Raw genomic sequence first — 20,299 nt, 5'->3', positions numbered from 1 at the left:
GACAGGCCTGTCTTTTGAGGTGCCTTTGGGTGAGTTCGAACCGCCAACATTTTGATGCTTAACCATTTCATGTTACCTAGGAACTCCTTGCCAGGGTCAGTGCCTTTTAAATTAGTCACATTTTATTCCCAGCAATTCTGGGGAGGAAGCACTAGCATACTGAGGGAAGCTGGGATTCCTTAAAATGTTTAAGGCTTGAAGAAAAGCACTGAGTGCCTGTTGTGAATGTCAACAGGCCCACGTGTGAATCAAAACTGCATCTAGTGTCCATTACCTTCTTTCTGGTTGGCATTAATCTATTTGTAATAGGAGGCTACCTTTTTATTGGTGGTAGTATTGGGCTTTGCTATTTCTAGGCTGACAATCAGTAGTTTTTAGGCCACTTGGTGTCACTCTCTTTCCACATAAATCCTATTATAGCCTTTCATCTAGCTGGTAGTCAACCCTCTAAAACTCAGCTTTCCTTCTTCAACTCTTGAGTAAAATAAGCATTAGCATCTCCCATGTATACCACGTGATTCTAAAGTCACAGTCAGGGGAGATACATGTATGTAGGGCGCAATTCTCATCCAAACCAGAATCTTGTGAGAAGATCAGGCATGCCTAGGAAAACCTCTAATACAAGAGCATGTGATCTTATATCAAGTTGATAACAACCGCCATGGATGCTCAAGAGGGTTCCTGCATTCCACTTGCTATTACTCTGCATGGTTGCTTCCCAGATCCATGGATTCTTAAAAATCTAAAGGAACTGACAGGACAATAATTATGTCTAACATTTAACAGTAAGATATAAAAGTCCTAATCGAAGGGAGTACAAGAGAGAGATTGCCATTGCCCAGGAGGCTCTATGGAGGAGGTGATGGTTTGAGAGAGGGTAAGCTTCATGGAGGTGGTGGCACTTGGGGTGAGCTTTCAGGAGGAGCTGGATTTTGACCAGTGGGAAAAAGTTGAAGTAATGAACAAAGACATAAAAACAAAAATGCAGAGGACATACCCTGGAAACAAATGGTCCAGTTGGCTAAAGCATAGAAAACAGTTGAGATGTGAAGAGAAATTCGAGTTAGAGCAGAAGGCTGGCACTAGAGCAAGGAGTGCCCCAAGTGCCAGGCATTGGCATCCAACTTTCTGTGATTAACACCTTTGGACATTGGTGTCACATCTTCTGGCACTTATATCAGTGTAAGTTAGGCAATCGTGAGGGCCCAGGAGCTTTATGTTTCTAGGCCCTTTAAGGGTCTAGAACTTAAAGTTGGCCTAAAAAATTTTTTTGTGAAAAACAGCATCTAGAAGTTTTTTCATGTAAGAATTCATTCTTACTGTAGAAATTTTTAAGAATCACCCATAATCCCACCACCCTGACATGGTCACTGTTAACGCTGATATTTTTTTCCAATTTCTTTTTCTATTCATAGCCCTCTTTTTTTGTTTTCCTTTCATCAAAGTTAGGGTCACAGTCCATATCCAGTTATACATCCTGATTTTTACACCTAATACATTTTGAACATTCCCCTCTGGCAGAAGAATTTCTGTGGAAACATAGTCATATCACAGAATTATACCACAGCTTAGCTCTTTTGCTGATGTTGAACACGTAGACTGTTTCAGCTTTTTGGGGTTCTAAATAATTCCCTTGTTCATAGACAATAGCCTACCCTTACACTGTGCACTCTTTTTAAGTGCTTCTCATTTTTCACAACATGGGGTAAAGATAGTATGAATATCCCCATTTTCCAGGTGAGGAGGCAGGTAGAGAGAGGTTAAGCAACTTGCCCAAGTAACTTCATAGGAAGTGACAGAGCTGACCAAATCTTTGTCTACTTTGGGAAAACTGGGTTAAAAAATATAAACATTAAGGCTATATATTTGGAAATTATTTTAGAAAGAAATGTGGCTCTTCCTGTATCTTCACAGATTCTAACATTCAGATGGGAAATAAGTTTATACCTAGTCAGCAAATACATAATGGCTATTTTCTCGAGGCTTGTGGTCGAGAGAGACCAATTTACTGGGAAGGTAAAACTGAGAAATAGCTTCTCTAGTACCTTGACACTGAGAGAGACGATCAGTATGAAAATGTAGTCTTGGGATCTATACCCACTTTGGTTCATATTTTTAGTGAATTAGGAGCACAGTTCTACTTCGACACAAACAGGGTCACCACGAGTTGCAGTTGACTTGACGACAGCAACTAGTGTGCTTTGTTTTTTGGTAGTGTACAGCTTTGTTAGTGTGGGCTCTGTTTTTATTTCTGGAGCTTGTGGGTTTTATCAAGTTAAGCATCTTAACTTGCACTAGGACCCCCTCTCCCTACCTAAGTTGTGTAGCAAAGGCAGCGTGTATCAAAGGGTCAGGTGCTGCTGCTTTGGCAGAAAGAAACCATGTATGTCTGGGGATAAAGCTAACACTAAAAGCTCTTTCTGTTCCTATGTCCTTGGATAGTTTGATTCAAAATTTACTTGTGTGGCTTGGTAATGCCCCCTTCCTAAAACACGAGAAAGGAGGCCTCTAGGACAAAAAGGACTAATTCCTTTTTACAAAAAGAATTTCCCCAAGAATCTGGTCCCATACCATGTGGCCAAAACCAGATTGTAATATGGTATGCCCCTACTACTCCATAAACTCCTCCATCCCCATACCCAACAGTGCTATTGGGCACAAAGGATTGTGCAGTGAATTTATAGATAGGAAATAAATGTGGAAGGGAAGGCACTGAAGACTTCCGTAGACTTAGTAAACCCTTTCTAGTATGAGAGCGGGCTAGAAGTGTGGAGCAGGAAACATTGAAACTTTTGAAAGCTGGGACAGCAGGAGAGGGGAGCTGAGAGTCTTCCTGTAAAATAGTGGGTCACCTGAGGTGCCATCCAAACGAGGGCCCATTCGTGGGCAAATGAAGGACTAGGGGCAGAGAAGGCCCCTGAGATAGTCCTAGTTTTCCTTACTATTTGGCCCAGGCCAGAGACTTATTTGTCTATAGCTACCAAAAAAATAAAAAAAAGAGACTTTTCAATCCAGTGTGGGGATTTCACAATCATTCCTCCCTCCACCCCGCCATCCCCTTGCTAATGTTTTGCTTTGACATAATAACAAATCTGTTTATGTTTACAAAGGATTAGCAGCAGATCCTGCCGTTGGAGCAACACTCAGACAAGGATTTACTAAATCTCCTAAAAAAGATTAACTCCTAGAGGCCAGGTAAGGAAAAAAAAAAAACCACCTCTAATCTAGGTGTTGCTAAACATCTAATGTTCAAAATAGTTAGTGACCCTTTAAGAGAATGAATCCACAGTGGACAAACCAGAGAAATTCAGGCAAAACCTGAGCTGGGTGAACAAAATGTATGCTCTTAAAACTTACTCTGCAAAACAGACAGTTTGAAAAGAATATTCCGTTTTCTATTCTGACTTAAAAGGGGACTGAGTCCTCATTTTTGACCTTTTTTGAAAGTCATTCCCCTAAAAAAGGACAGTTCCCTGAGAGTGACATGGAATAGGATTACTATGAAGTGGGAGCCTTTTTTGATACTGTGAACTGTTTGTAAGATAATTAAAATGTTTAAGAGACCTATGATATGTAACATTGTGAATGTGGAAACAGTTAAGTTCTAAAGGGAATGCTTTTCCTTTCTGCTCTCAGACTGGCTCCCTGACACTGCTCACAGAGGAATGCCACCTTAGGGGGAAGGAGCGGTAGAGTGTTTCCACGCCTTTGAATCCTCCTGAAACATCACTTAGAACAAGTAAAAACTGGCTTCAAATTTTCTTATTTACTCCCTTCAAATTTTTCAAAATGGAAGTCATTAAACAGCACATCAATCTGTATAATAATACTTGATTGAAAGATTCACTTGACTGTCTTTTAGGAACAGGCTTTTAAAGAAAATGTTGCTTTGATCTTGGAACCCTTTAGTGAAAGGGCCATGGAGTACCAGCGTTATTCATTTACCAGGAAAATTGTTTTTACCTAGTTTTATTCTACATAATAGCTGTGAAATCCCAGCTTTGATTTGTTCTAATAAACATTAATCTATATTTAGTAATTATTCCTATTTTAAATGTTCGACATACCATGCAGAATTGTCTCAAATACACCAGTGTTTTTGGAGCCGAACAGGTTACAGCCATCTCCCACTTTGTTAGGAAGATGCTCTTATGCCACTTATTTCTCATAGCAAATCAGAAGTCACCTGTTCGTTGGCCAAGGTGTCTCAATTAGTCCTTCTTTTTGTGGTCTTAAGGGTCAATTGACTTGATGCTAACAGGTTTGGTTTTTTTCTTTTTAAGGGTCAATCAACTCTTTATACAAAGAGTCTTCTTTTATACTTAACTCACCATTTTTCAACCAAGAACTTTATTTTTCTTAAACTCAAAGGAATTTTAATTAGGAATATCAAGCCATTTTTCCTGTCTAAACTTGAGAAGAGTCCCAAGCTACTCCCACTTGAAGTAAGTACAGCGAACAATATCTGAAACGCTTCTTAATCTGTATTTTGAGGACCAAATGCTATGTTTTATGCTCGAGTATAGCAGGTGTGGTTCTGGAACTGACTGAAGACTGCAATAAGCCATGTTAAAGCATTTTGGAAGCTTCTGTAAGTGGACCTTGGGAGATGTCAGCGGAGGTGCCCACCCTCTCTCTCCGGGAGACTGCCTTCCCTTGACAAGTTAAGAGGGGGTAAGGGAACTGACTCAGACACCCCAGAGCAGTGGATGCCTGCTCTGAATGAAGTAACCTGTATTGTCTCATTTCCTCCCCTCAAGTTAAACTACAGCTTAAGGAACTCAGACATCTGAGAGCTGGATCCCACAGTTTAAGCTTCACTATGTCAGTTCCACATGCTACAACCCAACCCTGGGTAAGCTGTCTACAAAGACCTGTTGCCCTTCTCAATCGCTATTATCATTAAGTACTGTGAGCCAGGGTTCCTCACGTTTGGTCAACAGATTTCTTTGTTGGGCAAACAACCTCAAGACTTCCCTTTCTCTACCCACCCCTACCTCTGTTTAAAAGTAAAACAAAATAAAAAGCCTTGTCAGATTTAAGGGACATAATACTTTCTGAAGGAACCCCAATAAGGAAATTTTTAATTTGTACTAGAAATGGTAAATACCATTTTAAAATTGGGTCATGGAAGCCCAGGGCAGACTAACTTCTATAGTATTCTGACCTATATGTCAGAAATAAGTTACATAAATTGTTATACTTTACCTTAAGTTGTAATTATCTTACTAAAAAAAAAAGAAAAAAGTAAAGTTTATAATATATGCTGAATAGAGGTCACAACAGTAGTTACTTTTTACAGACGTAATGACCAGGATGGGGCTAGAAATGTTTTCTATCTCCATCTGGGTGGTTACACACGTGTAGGTATATGTAAAAATCAGCTGTATGCAAGATTTGTGGACTTCACTACATGTAAAATATATACCTTCACGGAAAAACAAGCCTCTAAAAGCAAAAGACTAAGTAGCTTTGGAAATCACTAGATTAAAAACTCAAGGGAGAGATTATAGTTACATTGCTAAATGTAGTCTTTTTTGAATAAAAACTAAGAGTGACTTAAATTGATGAATTAAAAATGCTTTTATTTATTTGTGATTAAAAACAATATTTAAGCAGAGTAGTAGTTTAAGCCAGATAGAGCAAAGTAAGTCTTAAAATATTTAAAATTCCAGTAATATTTTTATAAATTCCTGTTAAAAATATAATCAATATTAAAGTCAGCAAAATGCCTTTCTTGGCTGACACCTAGATTATTTTACCACTTAACCTGGTTACACAGTAATTTTTTTTTTAAATTTTTTTTTTCTGTCAGACATGACTGACAACAGTTTAGTCTTTAAGATAAATGAAGTCAGTGATAACTCACATAGTAGCATCTTGTGGAAAATATTCAAACTAAACTTAAAATGCTTTTATAAATGTAGAAATCTATTGTTCCACAAGAAATTGTTTTTGTAAGACTACAGGTTGGCTATGGCAATAGTAACTAAACTACATCCAACCCTGAAGGTAGAAAAATCCCTGAAAAGAAATACACAGCCTAGTTATAATATACCATATAAAGGCTATTTTCTTATTTTAAAAGTTCTCCTGACTTGAAGAAAGCCAAACCTTTCCATAGTTCATTTACTAGGCAATGCCACATAAAGTTATATATGTAGTTAACATTATTATGATCATGGCTTATGGTTATATTCAATATGACAAACACCTATTTATAGATAGCAGCCCTTGTTTTGGATTTTCATTATGACGATATTTGCAGTTTCATTAAAGAATACGTGCTCGTTACATTTGGTACAAAGCATGAACACACAGCACAGATTGGCACAAATACATGCAGTATGAGAACTCATTTCTAGCCAGCCATTACTGAATAAGCCCTATATTCCCAGTCCTGCTGTCTAATCTTCCTTGTATTACAACTGATGTTTAAGATGCTTCTTAAAACATTTTCCAGGATAAGGATGCTTGAAAAACCAGTCATCTGAATGCATGGTGGAAATGAGGCAGGATGGCAGAGCCAGTGGCAGCAGGGAACACGTGGGGGATAGGGGGCAGGGGGAGCTGACCCAGGCTCATAGTGCTCATGGCTAGTGGGGGTTCTTGTTGCTGTTGCCCCAGACAGCTTAACCTATGGGGCAGGGGTTCTCCTGGCCCCAGGCTGAGAGTGCTATTCCCAAAGGCATTTTGGGTAGCAGGAGGGGGCAGCTGCCAGAAGCCCAAAAGGGGGGAAATGTCCAAAGAGGCAGGTATGGTTAGGTTCACAGCATCTGCAGGTAGCTCCTTGGGCAGGTTTACTTTACCAGCACTTCCCTTGGCCAGATCAAAGCCTGGGTTGAGCTTGTGAGGTGACTGAGGCTCTTGCAGAGGCAAGTCCTCGAGCAGATTGATATTGCAAAATCCTTTAGTATCTGCTTTGAGGGGCAGACTTGCAAGCGGGGAGTATGAGGTAGAAGTGGTGTTGTACTTGTGATTCTGGAGGGATGGAGGAGAGCTAGGAGATGCTGAGGGGTGGAGGGAGGGGAGGGGCTCTGGCAGGGGCTGCACAGGTTGGGAGATTTGTTCCGAGGGACTGTGGGTGTGGCTGTGTACCTCAGCTGGCAAGCTACTTGTAAGCCCATTCTGCATAGATGCTCCTAAAGGGAAAGGAGACAGCGGGGCAGCCTTCAGTTGAAACGGAGGCGAGATGGAGTGGAAGGTGCCCAGGAGGTCTCCATTCTGCAGACTCTCTTTCATCAGCTCCTGTGAGTGTGTCTTCTTGGTATGTCGTGTGAGGTGGTCTTTGCGCCCAAACCTCTGGGCACAAAACTGGCACAGGAAGTCCTTGCAACCTGTGTGGACCACCAGGTGGCGCCGCACGTCCTTCCGGGTGTAGAAGCATCGCTCGCAGTGGTCACATTGGTGCTTCTTTTCCTTGGTTCCAGTAGAGGGTTTTTCTTCTGCGTGGGCTTTGAGGTGGTCTAGCAGCACCTCTGTGCTCCCTAGCTCCAAGGCACAGACCCCACAAGTGAGGTCGCCACTGCTGGCCGCATGGAGGGCCAGGTGCCTCTTGTAGCCCAACATGGTATTGTACTTCTTCCCACACTCCTCGCACCCAAAGGCCATTTTGTTGGGGTCATGAGTCTGGAGGTGGTTTTTCAGGTGGTCCTTCCGGTTGAATGTCTTCTCACAGTGAGCACACTGATGAGATTTCTGGGGTGAATGAGTAGCCATGTGCCTAGAAGCAGAAAGAAAAAGTTCACAATAGAGAACTCAGTTACTTTAAGCTGAAGAAATTATATTAAAATATTAATAGTTTTCTCTGGTGATACATGAGATGATTTTAATTTTTTTAAATTCTCTCTATTAAAACACTGCTAAAGACAAAATCTTTACAGGTACAAAAAATTGCATTAAGAGTACACATTTTCCTTCCTAATGTGTATAAAGAGATTTCTAAACAAATACATGCATACACACTTAAAAATACGTGATCATGAAAAATATTTTTTAGGAAGGGGTTAATACTCTATATACCCTTTATGAGTCGGATTCACCTTGATGGCAATAAGGTGGTCAAATTCAAGGATTACCAAAGGTTAGCCAATTTGCCTTCTATGATAACCTCACAAACCCCAGTTTGAGGTTATTGTTCCTAATAGAATTCCTGCTTAGACTCTATTAGTTGAGACAGAAAGTTCAGGCCGTAGACATAACACTCTCAGGAGCCTTTTAAAATCTATCCTTCATCTCTGTCTAGTTGGACCCAGAATGCCAACCCCACCACTTGTGCACTAAGCCTTACTCTCCTGCCTCCCATGAGATCTTGTGCTTTAAGTTTTGCTTTCCTCCATTTAGTACTTTCCTACCATCAGCTGTCATCTCAGGTGTGTGCAGCCCCTGTTGACTTCTCCAAGTTTCCTCTTAGACACCTTCAACTGACTTCTATCTTTACACTTGTTGGAGGTTGTTCATAATTTCATTGACAAAATTGAAAAGGGCTTTTTCTAGAAGGACCAAGCTGCTAGCCCTAACAACATTTATATGTATTTCTTCGACTTTGGCTTCAGGGAGGAGCCATAGTCATCCTAGTCAATCCAGAATTTCAAAATGTTGTTGTTCAGTGCCATTGAGTCGCTTCCGACTCAACAGCAACCTTATGTACAACAGAACGAAACACTGCCCTGGTCCTGTGCCATCCTCAGAATTGTTATGCTTGAGCCCACTGTTGCAGCCACTGTGACAGTCCATCTCACTGAGGGTCTTCCTCTCTTTCACTGGCCCTCTACTTTACAAAGCATGATGTCCTTTCTCCAGGGACTGGTCCCTCCCGATAACATGTCCAAGATAACGTGAGACGAAGTCTCACCATCTTACCTCTAAGGAGCATTCTGGCTATACTTCTTCCAAGACAGATTTGTTCATTCTTTTGGCAGTCCATGGTATATTCAATATTCTTCACCAACATCATAATTCAAAGGCATCTTCCTTTATTCACTGTCTAGCTTTCACAAGTATATGAGACAACTGAAAACACCACAGCTCAGGTCAGGCGCACCTTAATCCTTAAAGTGACACCTTTGCTTATTAACAATTTAAAGAGGTCTTTTGCAGCAGATTTGTCCAATGCAATATGTTGTTTGATTTGTTGACTGCTGCTTCCATAGGCATTGATTGTGGAGCCAAGTAAAATGAAGTCTCTGACAACATCAATCTTTTCTCTGTTTATCATAATGTTGCTTATTGGTCCAGTTGTAGAGAGTTTTGTTTTCTTTATGTTGAGGTGTAATCCATACTGAAGACAGCAGTCCTTGATCTTCATCAGTAAGTGCTTCAAGTCCTCTTCCTTTTCAGCAAGCAAGGTTGAGGAGTCTTCCTCTAATCCTGATGTTGCCTTCTTCTTCATACGCAGTCCAGCTTCTCAGATTATTTCCTCAGCATACAGATTGACTAAGTACAGTGAAAGGATACAACCCTGACCACACACTTTTCCTAATTTTAAACCACTCACTATCCTCTTGTTCTGTCTGAACGACTGACTGCCTCTTGGTCTACGTACAGGTTCCTCATGAGCATAATTAAGTGTTCAGGAATTCTTACTCTTCCCAATGTTACCCATAATTTGTTATGATCCACACAGTCAAGTGCCTTTGCATAGTCAATGAATGAAATACAGGTAAACATCTTTCTGGTATTCTCTGCTTCCAGCCATGATCCATCTGATGTTAGCAATGATACCTCTCATTCTACTTCCTCTTCTGAATCTGGCTTGAATTTCTGGCATTTCCCTGTTGATGTCCCACTGTAACTGCCTTTGACTGATCTTCAGCAAAATTTTACTTGTGTGTGATACTAATAATATCATTTGATAATTTCCACATTCTGTTGTATCACCTTTCTTGGGAATAGGCATAAATATGGATCTCTTCCAGTCAGTTGGCCAGGTAGCTGTCTTCCAAATTTCTTGGCATAGATGAGTGAGCACTTCCAGCACTGCATCCATTTGTTGAAACATCTCAATTTGGTATTCAGTCAATTCCCGGAGCCTTGTTTTTCACCAGTGTCTTCAGTGCAGCTAGGACTTCTTCCTGCAGTACGATCGGTTCTTGATCGTATGCTACCTTCTGAAATGGTTGAAGTCAACCAATTATTTTTGGTATAGTGATTCTGTGTATTCCTTCCATCTTCTTTTGATGCTTCCTGCATCATTCAGTATTTTGCCCACAGAATCCTTCAATATTACAATTTGAGGCTTTAATTTTTTCTTTAGTTCTTTCAGTTTGAGAAATGCTGAGCATGTTCTTCCCTTTTGGTTTTCTAACTCCAGGTCTTTGCACATGTCATTATAATACTTTGCTTCGTCTTCCTGAGCTGCACTTTGAAATCTTCTGTTCAGCTCTTTTCCTTTTTATTTCTTCTATTTGCTTTAGCTACTCTACATTCGAAAGCAAGTTTCAGAGTCTCTTCTGACATCCATTTTGCTCTTTTCTTTCTTTCCTGTCTTTTAATGACCTCTTGCTTTCTTCATGTGTGATGTGGAATGACATCAAGGACAACTTGTCTGGTCTTTGGTCATTAGTGTTCAATGTGTCAAATCTATTCTTGAGATGGTCTCAAAATTCAGGTGGGATATATTCAAGGTTGAACTTTGGCTCTTACGGACTTGTTCTAATTTTCTTCAGCTTCAATTTGAACTTGCATTTGAGCAATTGATGGTCTGTTCCACAGTCGGGCCCTAGCCTTGTTTTGACTGATGATATTGAGCTTTTCCATTATCTCTTTCCACAGATGCAGTCAATTTGATTCCTGTGTATTCCATCTGGTGAAGTCTATGTGTATAGTGTCCATTTATATTGGTGAAAAAACAGTATTTGCAATGAAGAAGTCGTTGGTCTTGCAAAATTCTATCATGCAATCTCCAGCATCGTTTCTATCACCAAGGCCATATTTTCCAATTACTGATCTTTGTTTCCAACTTTTACATTCCAATCACTAGTAATTATCAACACATCTTGATTGCATGTTTGATCAATTTTAGACAGCAGATGTTAGTAAAAATCTTTAATTTCTTTATCTTTTGTCTTAGTGGTTGGTGCATAAATTTGAATAATAGTGGTATTAACTGGTGGTATTAACTGGTCTTCTTTGTAGGCGTATGGATATTATCCTATCACTGACAGCGTTGTACTTTAGATCTTGAAATGTTCTTTTTGACGAATGCAACACCATTCCTCTTCAAACTGTCATTCCTGGCATAGTAGACCATACGATTGTCCGATTCAAAATGGCCAATGTCAGTCCATTTCAGCTCACTAATGCCTAGGATATTGATCGATCTTTATGCATTCCATTTCATTTCTGACAATCTCCAATTTTCCTAGATTCATACTTCATACAATCCACATTCCAATTATTAATGCATGTTTGCAACTTTTTCTTTTTATTTTGAGATGTACTACATCAGCAAATGAAGGTCTCAAAAGCTTGACTCTACCCACGTCATTAAGGTCAACTCTTCCCTAGCCATAGTTGGGGTGCCCTCCACAACCTGAAGGGCTCAACTTCAGGCACTATATCAGACGATGTTCCACTGCTATTCATAATGTTTTCACTGGCTAATTTTTTTCAGAAGTAGACCACCAAGTCCTTCTTCCTAGCCTGTCTTAGTCTGGAAGCTCAGCTGGAACCTGTCCACCATGGGTAACCCTGGTGGCATTTGAATACTGGTGGCATAGCTTCAGCATCATGCAAGCCCCTACAGTATGACAAACTGACAGAATTTCAAAATAGCTATTTTATATTTATATTTGTAAACCACAAATTAATTTTGGAAAGCCATCATGATTCCATCTCTATTCTAGTTTCACTGAAGTCCTAAAATCTGAACTCCATGTCAATTTTTTAAAAACTTAATGATATAAGGAAACCTTGAGAGTCATCCTAAAACTTTAAAAAGGCTCATTGTAATAACTAAGTAAATCATATAGAACAACGTGGTCACTTTATGTCTGAAATTATTTCAACAGTTTTTCTTCCCTCAACTTTTCTCCTTAACTAAAACCACCAATGTCAGTCTTGTTGTTGTTATGTGCCATCAAGTTGGTTCCGACCCATAGTGACCCTACCCTATGTACAACAACGAAATGCTGCCTGGTCCTGTGCCATCCTCACAATCATTGTTATGCTTGAGCCTGTTGTTGCAGCCACTGTGCCAGCGTCAAATACCACCATCTTTGGGAATCATCTAAATCATACCAGTGATCTCAGAATTCTTCACAGGCCATTGCTCACACTGATTGCCAACCACAGACTTCAATCTGCCTTGCCAGATCATCTATTCTTGCCCTTTGCTGTCTCCACCTAACTGGTTTCATTGGTTGTTGAATGGGAAGGCATGTTCTCTTCTCTAGTTAAGCAAGTCAGTTATTTTCTCCTTCTACATCTGAACTAGAAAATGGAGCTCATATTGCAACTGATGGGAAATGGGATGCCAAGCCACCCACCCTATCTTTTTTTTTTTAAAGCAAAACCTGAAGCATCTGCCATCTTGCCACTCCTTCCATTCTTTTATCAGGTCACTGCTATGGGTAAGAGAGGCAAGAAATGTTGGTAGCAGTGAAGGCAGTTCTTGCATAAACTACATTGCTTCTCTTTTTTGCCCCACTTTACACTTAACTGAGTAAATCATTTTCTTTGCTTAGAACTACCACCTCCTACAGATTCCTTCAGACATCTTCAGTGCTGTTTACTACAGACATCCCACCTAATGCTAGTCATTCCCAACATCTGTTAGTTCTACTGTCTTTAAATACTTCTCTCATGTATGCGTTTCAGTCTTTATCCAGTTATTATATCCTCATTGTGGCTTAAATGCAACAAACACCACTTTCGATATTACCCTATACACATAAGCTTGAAGCTAAACAGGAAGCATCTGCAACAAAACTGGTGCACAAAGTAGGCACACAATACTTGTATTTATGGCGACTAGAGACCAGCCTATATACAGAACGCGCGTGAATTTTAATACCTATGTAGTTACATGCTTATTTTTAAAATAAACTATATCTATGATACTGTATTCTTAAGGGCCTTCCTCTAGGGACACTCAAAAAGATATAATAATAATGTGCTCCATAGTAATACCAATGAGATGGAAATTCTTAGTTTTGACTCTCACATGTGCATCCATATGTGAGTGGTCTGAAAGTTAGTTTTAAGAAGATTAGAGACAAATGGCTTATTTTCTTTAACCAGATGTCAAAGGAAGTGCACATTAGTGGGAGTTCTTGTGTGTGGCTCTGAGGGTACCACACCTGCAGCATTCACTGTCCATCAGGCCATTAGGCCATTAGGCCACGCCTCTATCTCATGTGTGTATTTGTCCTATGATATAAAAATCCTTTGGTGGCAGAGGCTACATCTCTCATATTCATTTCCCTTGTAAAGGAAGTGAGTACCTGACAGGCACTCAAATAATTTAGACTAAATGTACTATTAAAGGACACATGTGCTAAAAACAGTGGTTTCTGTCCACTGGGGCATCATGGATGCCTTTGAAATCTGATGAAATGCACACACTGAACATCTGCCTACCCCACTGAACTCCATCTATAAAGGTGGCTTCTAGACCCCAGTCGAGAAAGTGCTGCAAAAGTTTACACTTGGAGGTGTCCTCTCCTCTCCGTCCTCACTGTCAGGGCTGGACTATTAGAACAGATTTCATATTGGTCTACTTGTCTCCTCTCTCCTCTCCAATTCTATCACAGCCATCTTTCTAACATCCCAATCAAATCATGTTACTTTTCTACTTAGACATAATAAAAACACACTCTTTAGGCCAGTGGATAAGGCCTGTTAATGAGCTACTTCTCTATCTACATTTTCAGCCTCACCCCTGCTGCTCGTCCAGAGCCCTCCCCCCATACTAACCTCTGTACATGTCCTCTTTAAGGCCAGGGCTTATGGCTTGCCTTGAACCTCCTGTGTGAATAACAGCCAACATAAGGCTACTTTCCAGAAATGTGATGAGACCTCCTATCCCCACTTGCTCACTTCCATCATTCTGACACCAGCCACCTACATGGCACTTTCTCTCTCTGACCCTATAACCACCCAGAGCTCCGTCTCCGCAAGTTAGGACTCTGTCCTTCCAGCTCCTGCCAAACAGGAAATGCCAGCCTCTCTGCTAGCTCTCACTGCCCCCGGTGGGTTTAATAATTCGCTAGAATGACTTACAGAACTCACGGAAACTCTTACCTATACTTACTGTTACCCATTTATTATAACCAGAAAGGGAACATAAGCATAGAGAAGCATCAGGTAAGGTGTGAGAGAGGTCCTAGCACGAGGCTTACATTATCCCCAGGGATGTGCCACCCTCTCCCACGTATGGATGTTCTTATCACTCCAGGAAGCCCAAAAAAAGAAGCTCCAAGATCCAGGGTCCCCTAGTCTTTGGGTCCTCAATGAATATGCATGACTGAAGCCTTAATGCATAGTTACCATGGATCCAATCAGTGAATACACCTGACTGCATCTGCCCCCTCCTGCGTAGCCCCTACTGGCCTGGCTACTTTAGAAAGACAAAGAACATCTTAATTGTTCAGGCCGTTTTCAGAAACCAGATACAAAAGGCCAAACTTAGTTCTTTGTCCCACACCTCCTTCTCTAAGCCCTTTTCTTTATCTCACAGCTTAAGATGGTCCCTTTCCGAAAAGCCTTCCCAGCTCTCACTGAGCACTCAAAAAACACTGTCCTCCACCTGTCTAGCTGTGTCCTGGCACTTGGGTTGCATTTTAATTGAGTTTGGATGTGTTTCTCCTGTCATGAGTCTTTTTATCGTTCCGTCCTGAATCCTGGCATATTCTAGGTGCACAAGAAATATTTGTTGAAAGAATGAACTGCCACTGCACAGCAAAATTGTCACATACCTAGTGAATACAGAACCACAGCAATCACTGGAGGTACAGCTAAGAATGGATCCATAGCCCACTCCCCTTCCCCTTGCAGGGCTTGGTCTGAGGGTTAGCAAAGCCATTTAAAGGTGTGTGTAAGATCCAGTGTACAAAAGCTCATACCTTTTCTGAAGCCTCTCACCTCATTAACTTATATCTGGAAACGAAGGCTTTGCCACAGTCAGGCTGCAAACACTTGTAAGGCCGCTCCCTGGAGTGGGAATAAGTATGAATGGTATACTTCTCCAGGGTGAGGAATGTCTTGCCACATAATCGGCAGGGGTAGGTGGCCATGGGCTTTGCTGCTCACACCTTTCTTTTCAGATGCGCCATTTAAGCACAAACGAGGGCCTGGTGCTGGGTGCATCAGCCGAGCCACTGCAGCTCAACTCCAGACCAGGGCAGAGGCAGCATTGTGGTCCGGGCCTGGCTCTACCCAGACGTGGCTCTCTCAGTTGCCACTAGCTGTGCTTCCTGGGTTTCCACATCCCAGTTTATAAGCGGTCTCAAGCTGGGGGGAAAAGTCTGAGGCACAGATGTAATCCCAGGAGCAGAAAGGTAACCTGCATCACTAGAGCTGGGGCATATCCAGGATCACCAGGCTGTCTGTGAAGAGAAGAGGAACAGTTTTCTTGCATTAGCCATTTGAAAACAGTGCTTTTCAGAATCAATGAGCCAGAATCAACATGGTTCTAACAGCACAATTCTCCACCCTCCCTGTGTCCCTCTCGTAAGAGGGCCTTCTGCACATATCAATCCACCTGTCTGGGCTTCTCCTAAGTGGCAAGCAGCCAAGCACACAGTGTTCTGATGGTGGGTGAGCACACTTTCTTTTGTGATAAAGACGGCTGTTTCCGTGTACTCCGTATTATCTACTTCAAACCACAACTTCAGGTCAGGGTGAGGCTCACTTGACTGATTCAGAGGAGGAAAAAAAAAGGAAAACTCCCCCGGTGTGTTTGAGTGTTTTACTGGTATATAAACCAACCCCGCCCCCCAACCCCGCTTATTCAAACCATGGGAGTCCCTGGGTGGGGTGGTTCAAACAGTTAAACGCTTGCTGCTAACCAAAAGGTTAGAGGTTCAAGTCCATCCAGAAGTACCTCAGAAGAAAGGCCTAGTGATCTACTTCCAAAAAATCAGCCGTTGAAAACCCTATGGAGGAGTTCTACTCTGACACACGTGGGGCTGCCATGAGTTGGAATGGACTTGACGGCAACTGGTTTTTTATTCAAACCATAGGTTTTTCCTCTTCACTCATTGTTAGCACAAGTTATCACACCTGTTTAAACTTCCAGTGGTTGAAAAGAATTCATTTGTATACATCAAAGTTAATTTGTTTAAGATTACTACACAGAAAGACTGATATAAACTGAATGTGAGTAGAGCTAGCCTAGTTGTACTGACATAACGCCTTTAGAAAAGAGACAAAGTATTTCCACAGAAATTAAACTGTGGCCAGGCAAAACCTCAGGCCACATTTAGTACTGTAGGTACCATCCTCTAATAAAGTGTTCTCCAAATCTCTCTGCCCTTTGCTTAGGGACATTTCTTCAACCCCAGTCCTGCCCTGGAGAGCCAACCCAACTACCTGTAGAGGTGGGCCAGCTGTCTCCTCAAACTCAATCTGTCCAAAACCCAAATCTTTCTCACCCTTCCTACCCAGCCAACATCTCCAAAAACCAGGTTCTTTTGCTACCAATGGGCTGTCATTTGAGGAGCCTTACCTGTCTGAGGCACCATAAGAATTAATGCAATAAAACCCTGACTACCTACAATTTAGTGGAAATGTGCTATTTTAATGCAATTTTTCAGGTGGGTAGATGCTAACCTTCCAAGTGCCATAACTTAAAAAAAAAAAAAAAAAAGAGTGCTATATGCTCACACAAAGCACGTGTGTGTAGCTTTTGTACTCAGGCCAGCCTTTGCTGAACACTGTCAAGTAATCAGGACATTCATGGTAAACGGACCCATCACAGCAAAACTTTAAGGCTTCTGTTCTCTGCAGCCATTCACGTATTGCTAAGTCTTTAGAGTTCCTCTTAATCGTTAAAGTTAATTTTGACTTGCCTTTTCAGTTACTTTCAGATCAGCACTATTCCAGAAAGCTTGGCTCTAGCTAGATGAAGTTTCATTGTAATATTTCAAGCATCTTTAAATACACCAGTACACAGCACATGTATCTAGACAAACATAAATTCCTTTTCTAACAGGCAAAAATTTGCAGGAAACTTCTAGTGTTTCTCATCTCCTGCCTCAGATGTTTTTGGTGTCTGGTCAGAGTTCATGACAGTGGAAACATTCCCCAGTTCAAATTCCAGCTTACCCATTTGTTAGCTATGTCCTGAGTTTCAATTTCCTCATTTGTGATATCCACCTGATCTATGTAAAAGAGTTGTTGGTGACAATCAACTGAAACTAAAAGAGTTGTTGGTAACAATCAACTGAAACAAAATGGATCTGAAAACACGATGTAAAAAAAACCCAAAAACCCAGCATGAAAATATTTTAATCATGAGGATTAAAAGCAGAAACCATTAGCTGTACATTAGCCCATGGTTCTAACCAATTTATCTATGGATGTAATGGAAAAAAGACACATGGTCTCTATGTATACTATGCCACCAATTAATCATACTGGAAGGAACCAGTAGTGTGAATAATACACATGCTCACACGTGCAGAAGAGGACATGAAAGTTCCAAGAAAAAAGCCTGCGTTCAACAGATGTAAACCCTGACTGACTGCTTACCAACACACCAAGAGTACAAAGGGAAAATAAGATTTATTCAAAAATAGACCGCTCCTTGGCACTGAATACAGTTTTCCTAGGTCTACCGTTCCAGTCACTTCTTCCCTAGATTCAAAGGTCCAAGAGTCATGGGCATCATCACATCTACGTCTCTCTCGAACCTTCAAAGATGGTGGGTATAATCAAAGTTTTAGGCACGGCCAGGTATGTTTAAGGAGGCCTGATGGCACAATGTTTAAAAGCGCAGATGCTAACCAAAAAGTCAGCGGTTTGAATCCACCAGCTGCTCCTTGGAAACCCAATGGCGCAGTTCTACTCTGTCCTATAGGGTTGTTAGGAGTCGAAATTGACTCAACACCAATGGGTTTGGTTTAGTTTGTTTATTTATTTATTTATTTTTTTAGGTATGTTTACAGGTGAGACATATCTCCTTCCACTTCAACTCTTCATCCCCCACCTAACTTTCAAAGACCAAAAAAAAAAAAAAAGTCTCTAAAACATTTTTATACTTATTTCACTTATTTCCTGAATGTCATTTCCCAAGACTTCATCTTGTTGTGTTTTGGGCCTGTGTGTTAAATACACCTAGCCCAACATTAAATGCAAAGTTGGTACTCAAATGCTGAACTTACATGACAGTGAACACTCTTTAATTTCTTCAGTTAGTTTTTTTAATGAACTCAAAATCACAAACAGTGATAACATTCCAATCACTGTACTGTCTTTCACAAAACATGGACCTTAGAAGACAAATATTTGCATTGTTTTCATGCTATAACCACATACTTCAAGGAAAATAACTCTGTCTTTCCCAACAGACTGTAAATTCTTTGTGGCCAAGGATCAAAGCTTAACTATCTTTAAAAAATAAACCATGGATACATACAACTCACATCACCATGTATTTGACTGGTGCTGGCTGTCTGCTGATGATTCCAATCTTTGGTTGAAACCAGATGCACTTTCTTGCCCACATCCTTAAAACAGACTTATGATTACTTTATCTATATCATCTGGCAATCCACCAACAACCCAAACAGAAAACCAACAGAGGGATGGTCCTGATGCTAGTCTGTTCTGTGACTTGACATAGAGTTTGCATCTGAGTCTTAAACATGGTAACAGTTCAACACCTGTCATGCTGGAAAGATAGTAAGTCTTTCCTCAAAACATCTCAGGACATAATTTTCAATCCCCCTGATTCTAAAAATACTGAGTGAGTGATATAGATCTGCCAGTATGCCAAGGCAGGCTTGTGCCATCTGCTTCATTCTGTTTGTGCTGATTATTTTGGGGCTGAGAGAGGATCAGATTGGAATATGAACATATATATATGGTATATATATATATGGCAACAGCCAGGAAGGGCTGTGCTCCCTGGGGGCTGGTGGTATACGATGGTGGAAGCAGAGGTCAGAGCACAAGTGTAGCTCCAGGACTTCCCCAATACCATGTAACATAATCATCTAATGGGAGACAAATGTCTTACGACATTACTGAAATAAACTCTGACTTCTAGCTTCTATTACCATTGTCCCCAGTGACATAATGCAAGGCCAATTTCTGAGAGGAAATTGAATTTCCATTCTTAGTTTTCCAATATGGTACTCTAGTTCTTTTTTTGACTCCATTCATCACTTTCCACATTGACTACTGTGGATAAGAAGGAGGTTCTACTCTGAACATCTCTCTCACATACTCTAAAACCTGGGATTGCTTTTATATGAATGTGTTAAGGCCAATTTTAAAAGAGCCTCTGGCAAGGTTCTGTTTCTTCTCACACTCACAAAATAAGAAATAGCCAATCATGGAGCAGGCTGGGTGAAAATTCATTACTTATTTGGCTCTAGGAAGCTCTTAGGGTGTTTTTTCTCAGTAACAGTTCTTTGAAGGACCTTGGTAGCAAGTCATCCAATTAAAAAGCTACTCAGAAATGTCAGCAGGAGAAATAAGACACCCAGAACCTCCAGTTTGTTGTTACTGTTTCTTATGCACATGCATTATAAAATGTTAGATGCTAAGCATGAGTGAGTACAATATTAGGAGAACTGGCTCCCATCATACGTTTAATGAGAGAAAAAGATGCTTATGGTGCTGGACTAACTTAGTTGAAAATTACAAATGGGAGACTCTGATGTGTCCATTACCAGACAGCTGTGAGTAGGTTGTCAGTTTTATAATTTAGAGCAGGGGCTCATAGGTGGGGCCCATGGTTGGGCTTTAGGGCTCATGGTTGGGCTTCAGGGCCCATGGTTGGGCTTCAGGTCCCATGGCTGGGCTTCACAGCCTATGGTTGGGCTTCACGGCCCATGGCTGGGCTTCACGGTCCACGGCTGGGCTTCACGGCCCCTGTGAATTCTCTGAAATTCTGTGCCAAATAACGTTATGTGTGTGTGGGAGCTCTTATGGGGAGAGGGACCATGGCTCTCTTCAGATGTTTTAAGGGGTCCAAAATTCAAACAGGTTAAAGGACACTGACTGAGGTTAAAAAAACGCGGAAAAAAAAATCCCTCTTGATGCTATCATTTCAGTTTGATACTTCACAAAGTCACTGATATTTCCTAATCCACAGGCCATATATTTTTTGCCTCAATTACTGCATTTT

At 41.0% G+C, this 20,299-nt stretch overlaps 2 protein-coding genes across 5 annotated transcripts in view; one reads left to right on the top strand and one right to left on the bottom strand.

Annotated features, from left to right (window-relative positions):
- The window catches only part of ZC2HC1B (zinc finger C2HC-type containing 1B), a 43,711-nt gene extending 40,528 nt beyond the window's left edge, over positions 1-3,183 (top strand). The window contains exon 7 of the mRNA XM_004368967.2: positions 3,111-3,183. Coding sequence (XP_004369024.1) covers positions 3,111-3,181 — 71 coding nt within the window. The 3' untranslated portion in view covers positions 3,182-3,183. The remainder of the gene's footprint in view (positions 1-3,110) is intronic.
- Positions 3,184-5,730: 2,547 nt separating this feature from the next.
- The window catches only part of PLAGL1 (PLAG1 like zinc finger 1), a 140,816-nt gene continuing 126,247 nt past the window's right edge, over positions 5,731-20,299 (bottom strand). For 3 of the 4 annotated variants that reach the window (XM_023729442.1, XM_023729445.1, XM_004368856.2), the window contains 2 exons: positions 15,085-15,548; positions 5,731-7,723 (listed from right to left, as the gene is read on the bottom strand). In XM_023729442.1, the coding sequence (XP_023585210.1) occupies positions 6,487-7,723; positions 15,085-15,236 (1,389 nt within the window). In that variant the 5' untranslated portion in view covers positions 15,237-15,548 and the 3' untranslated portion in view covers positions 5,731-6,486. Of the gene's footprint in view, positions 7,724-15,065; positions 15,549-20,299 lie in introns of those variants that run through there. The other variant, XM_023729446.1, reaches the window with a different exon arrangement.

The sequence above is a fragment of the Trichechus manatus genome, unplaced genomic scaffold (genome assembly GCF_000243295.1).
Source record: "Trichechus manatus latirostris isolate Lorelei unplaced genomic scaffold, TriManLat1.0 scaffold00002, whole genome shotgun sequence".
NCBI lineage: Eukaryota > Metazoa > Chordata > Mammalia > Sirenia > Trichechidae > Trichechus > Trichechus manatus.
This window is presented reverse-complemented; position numbering and strand designations above follow the sequence as displayed.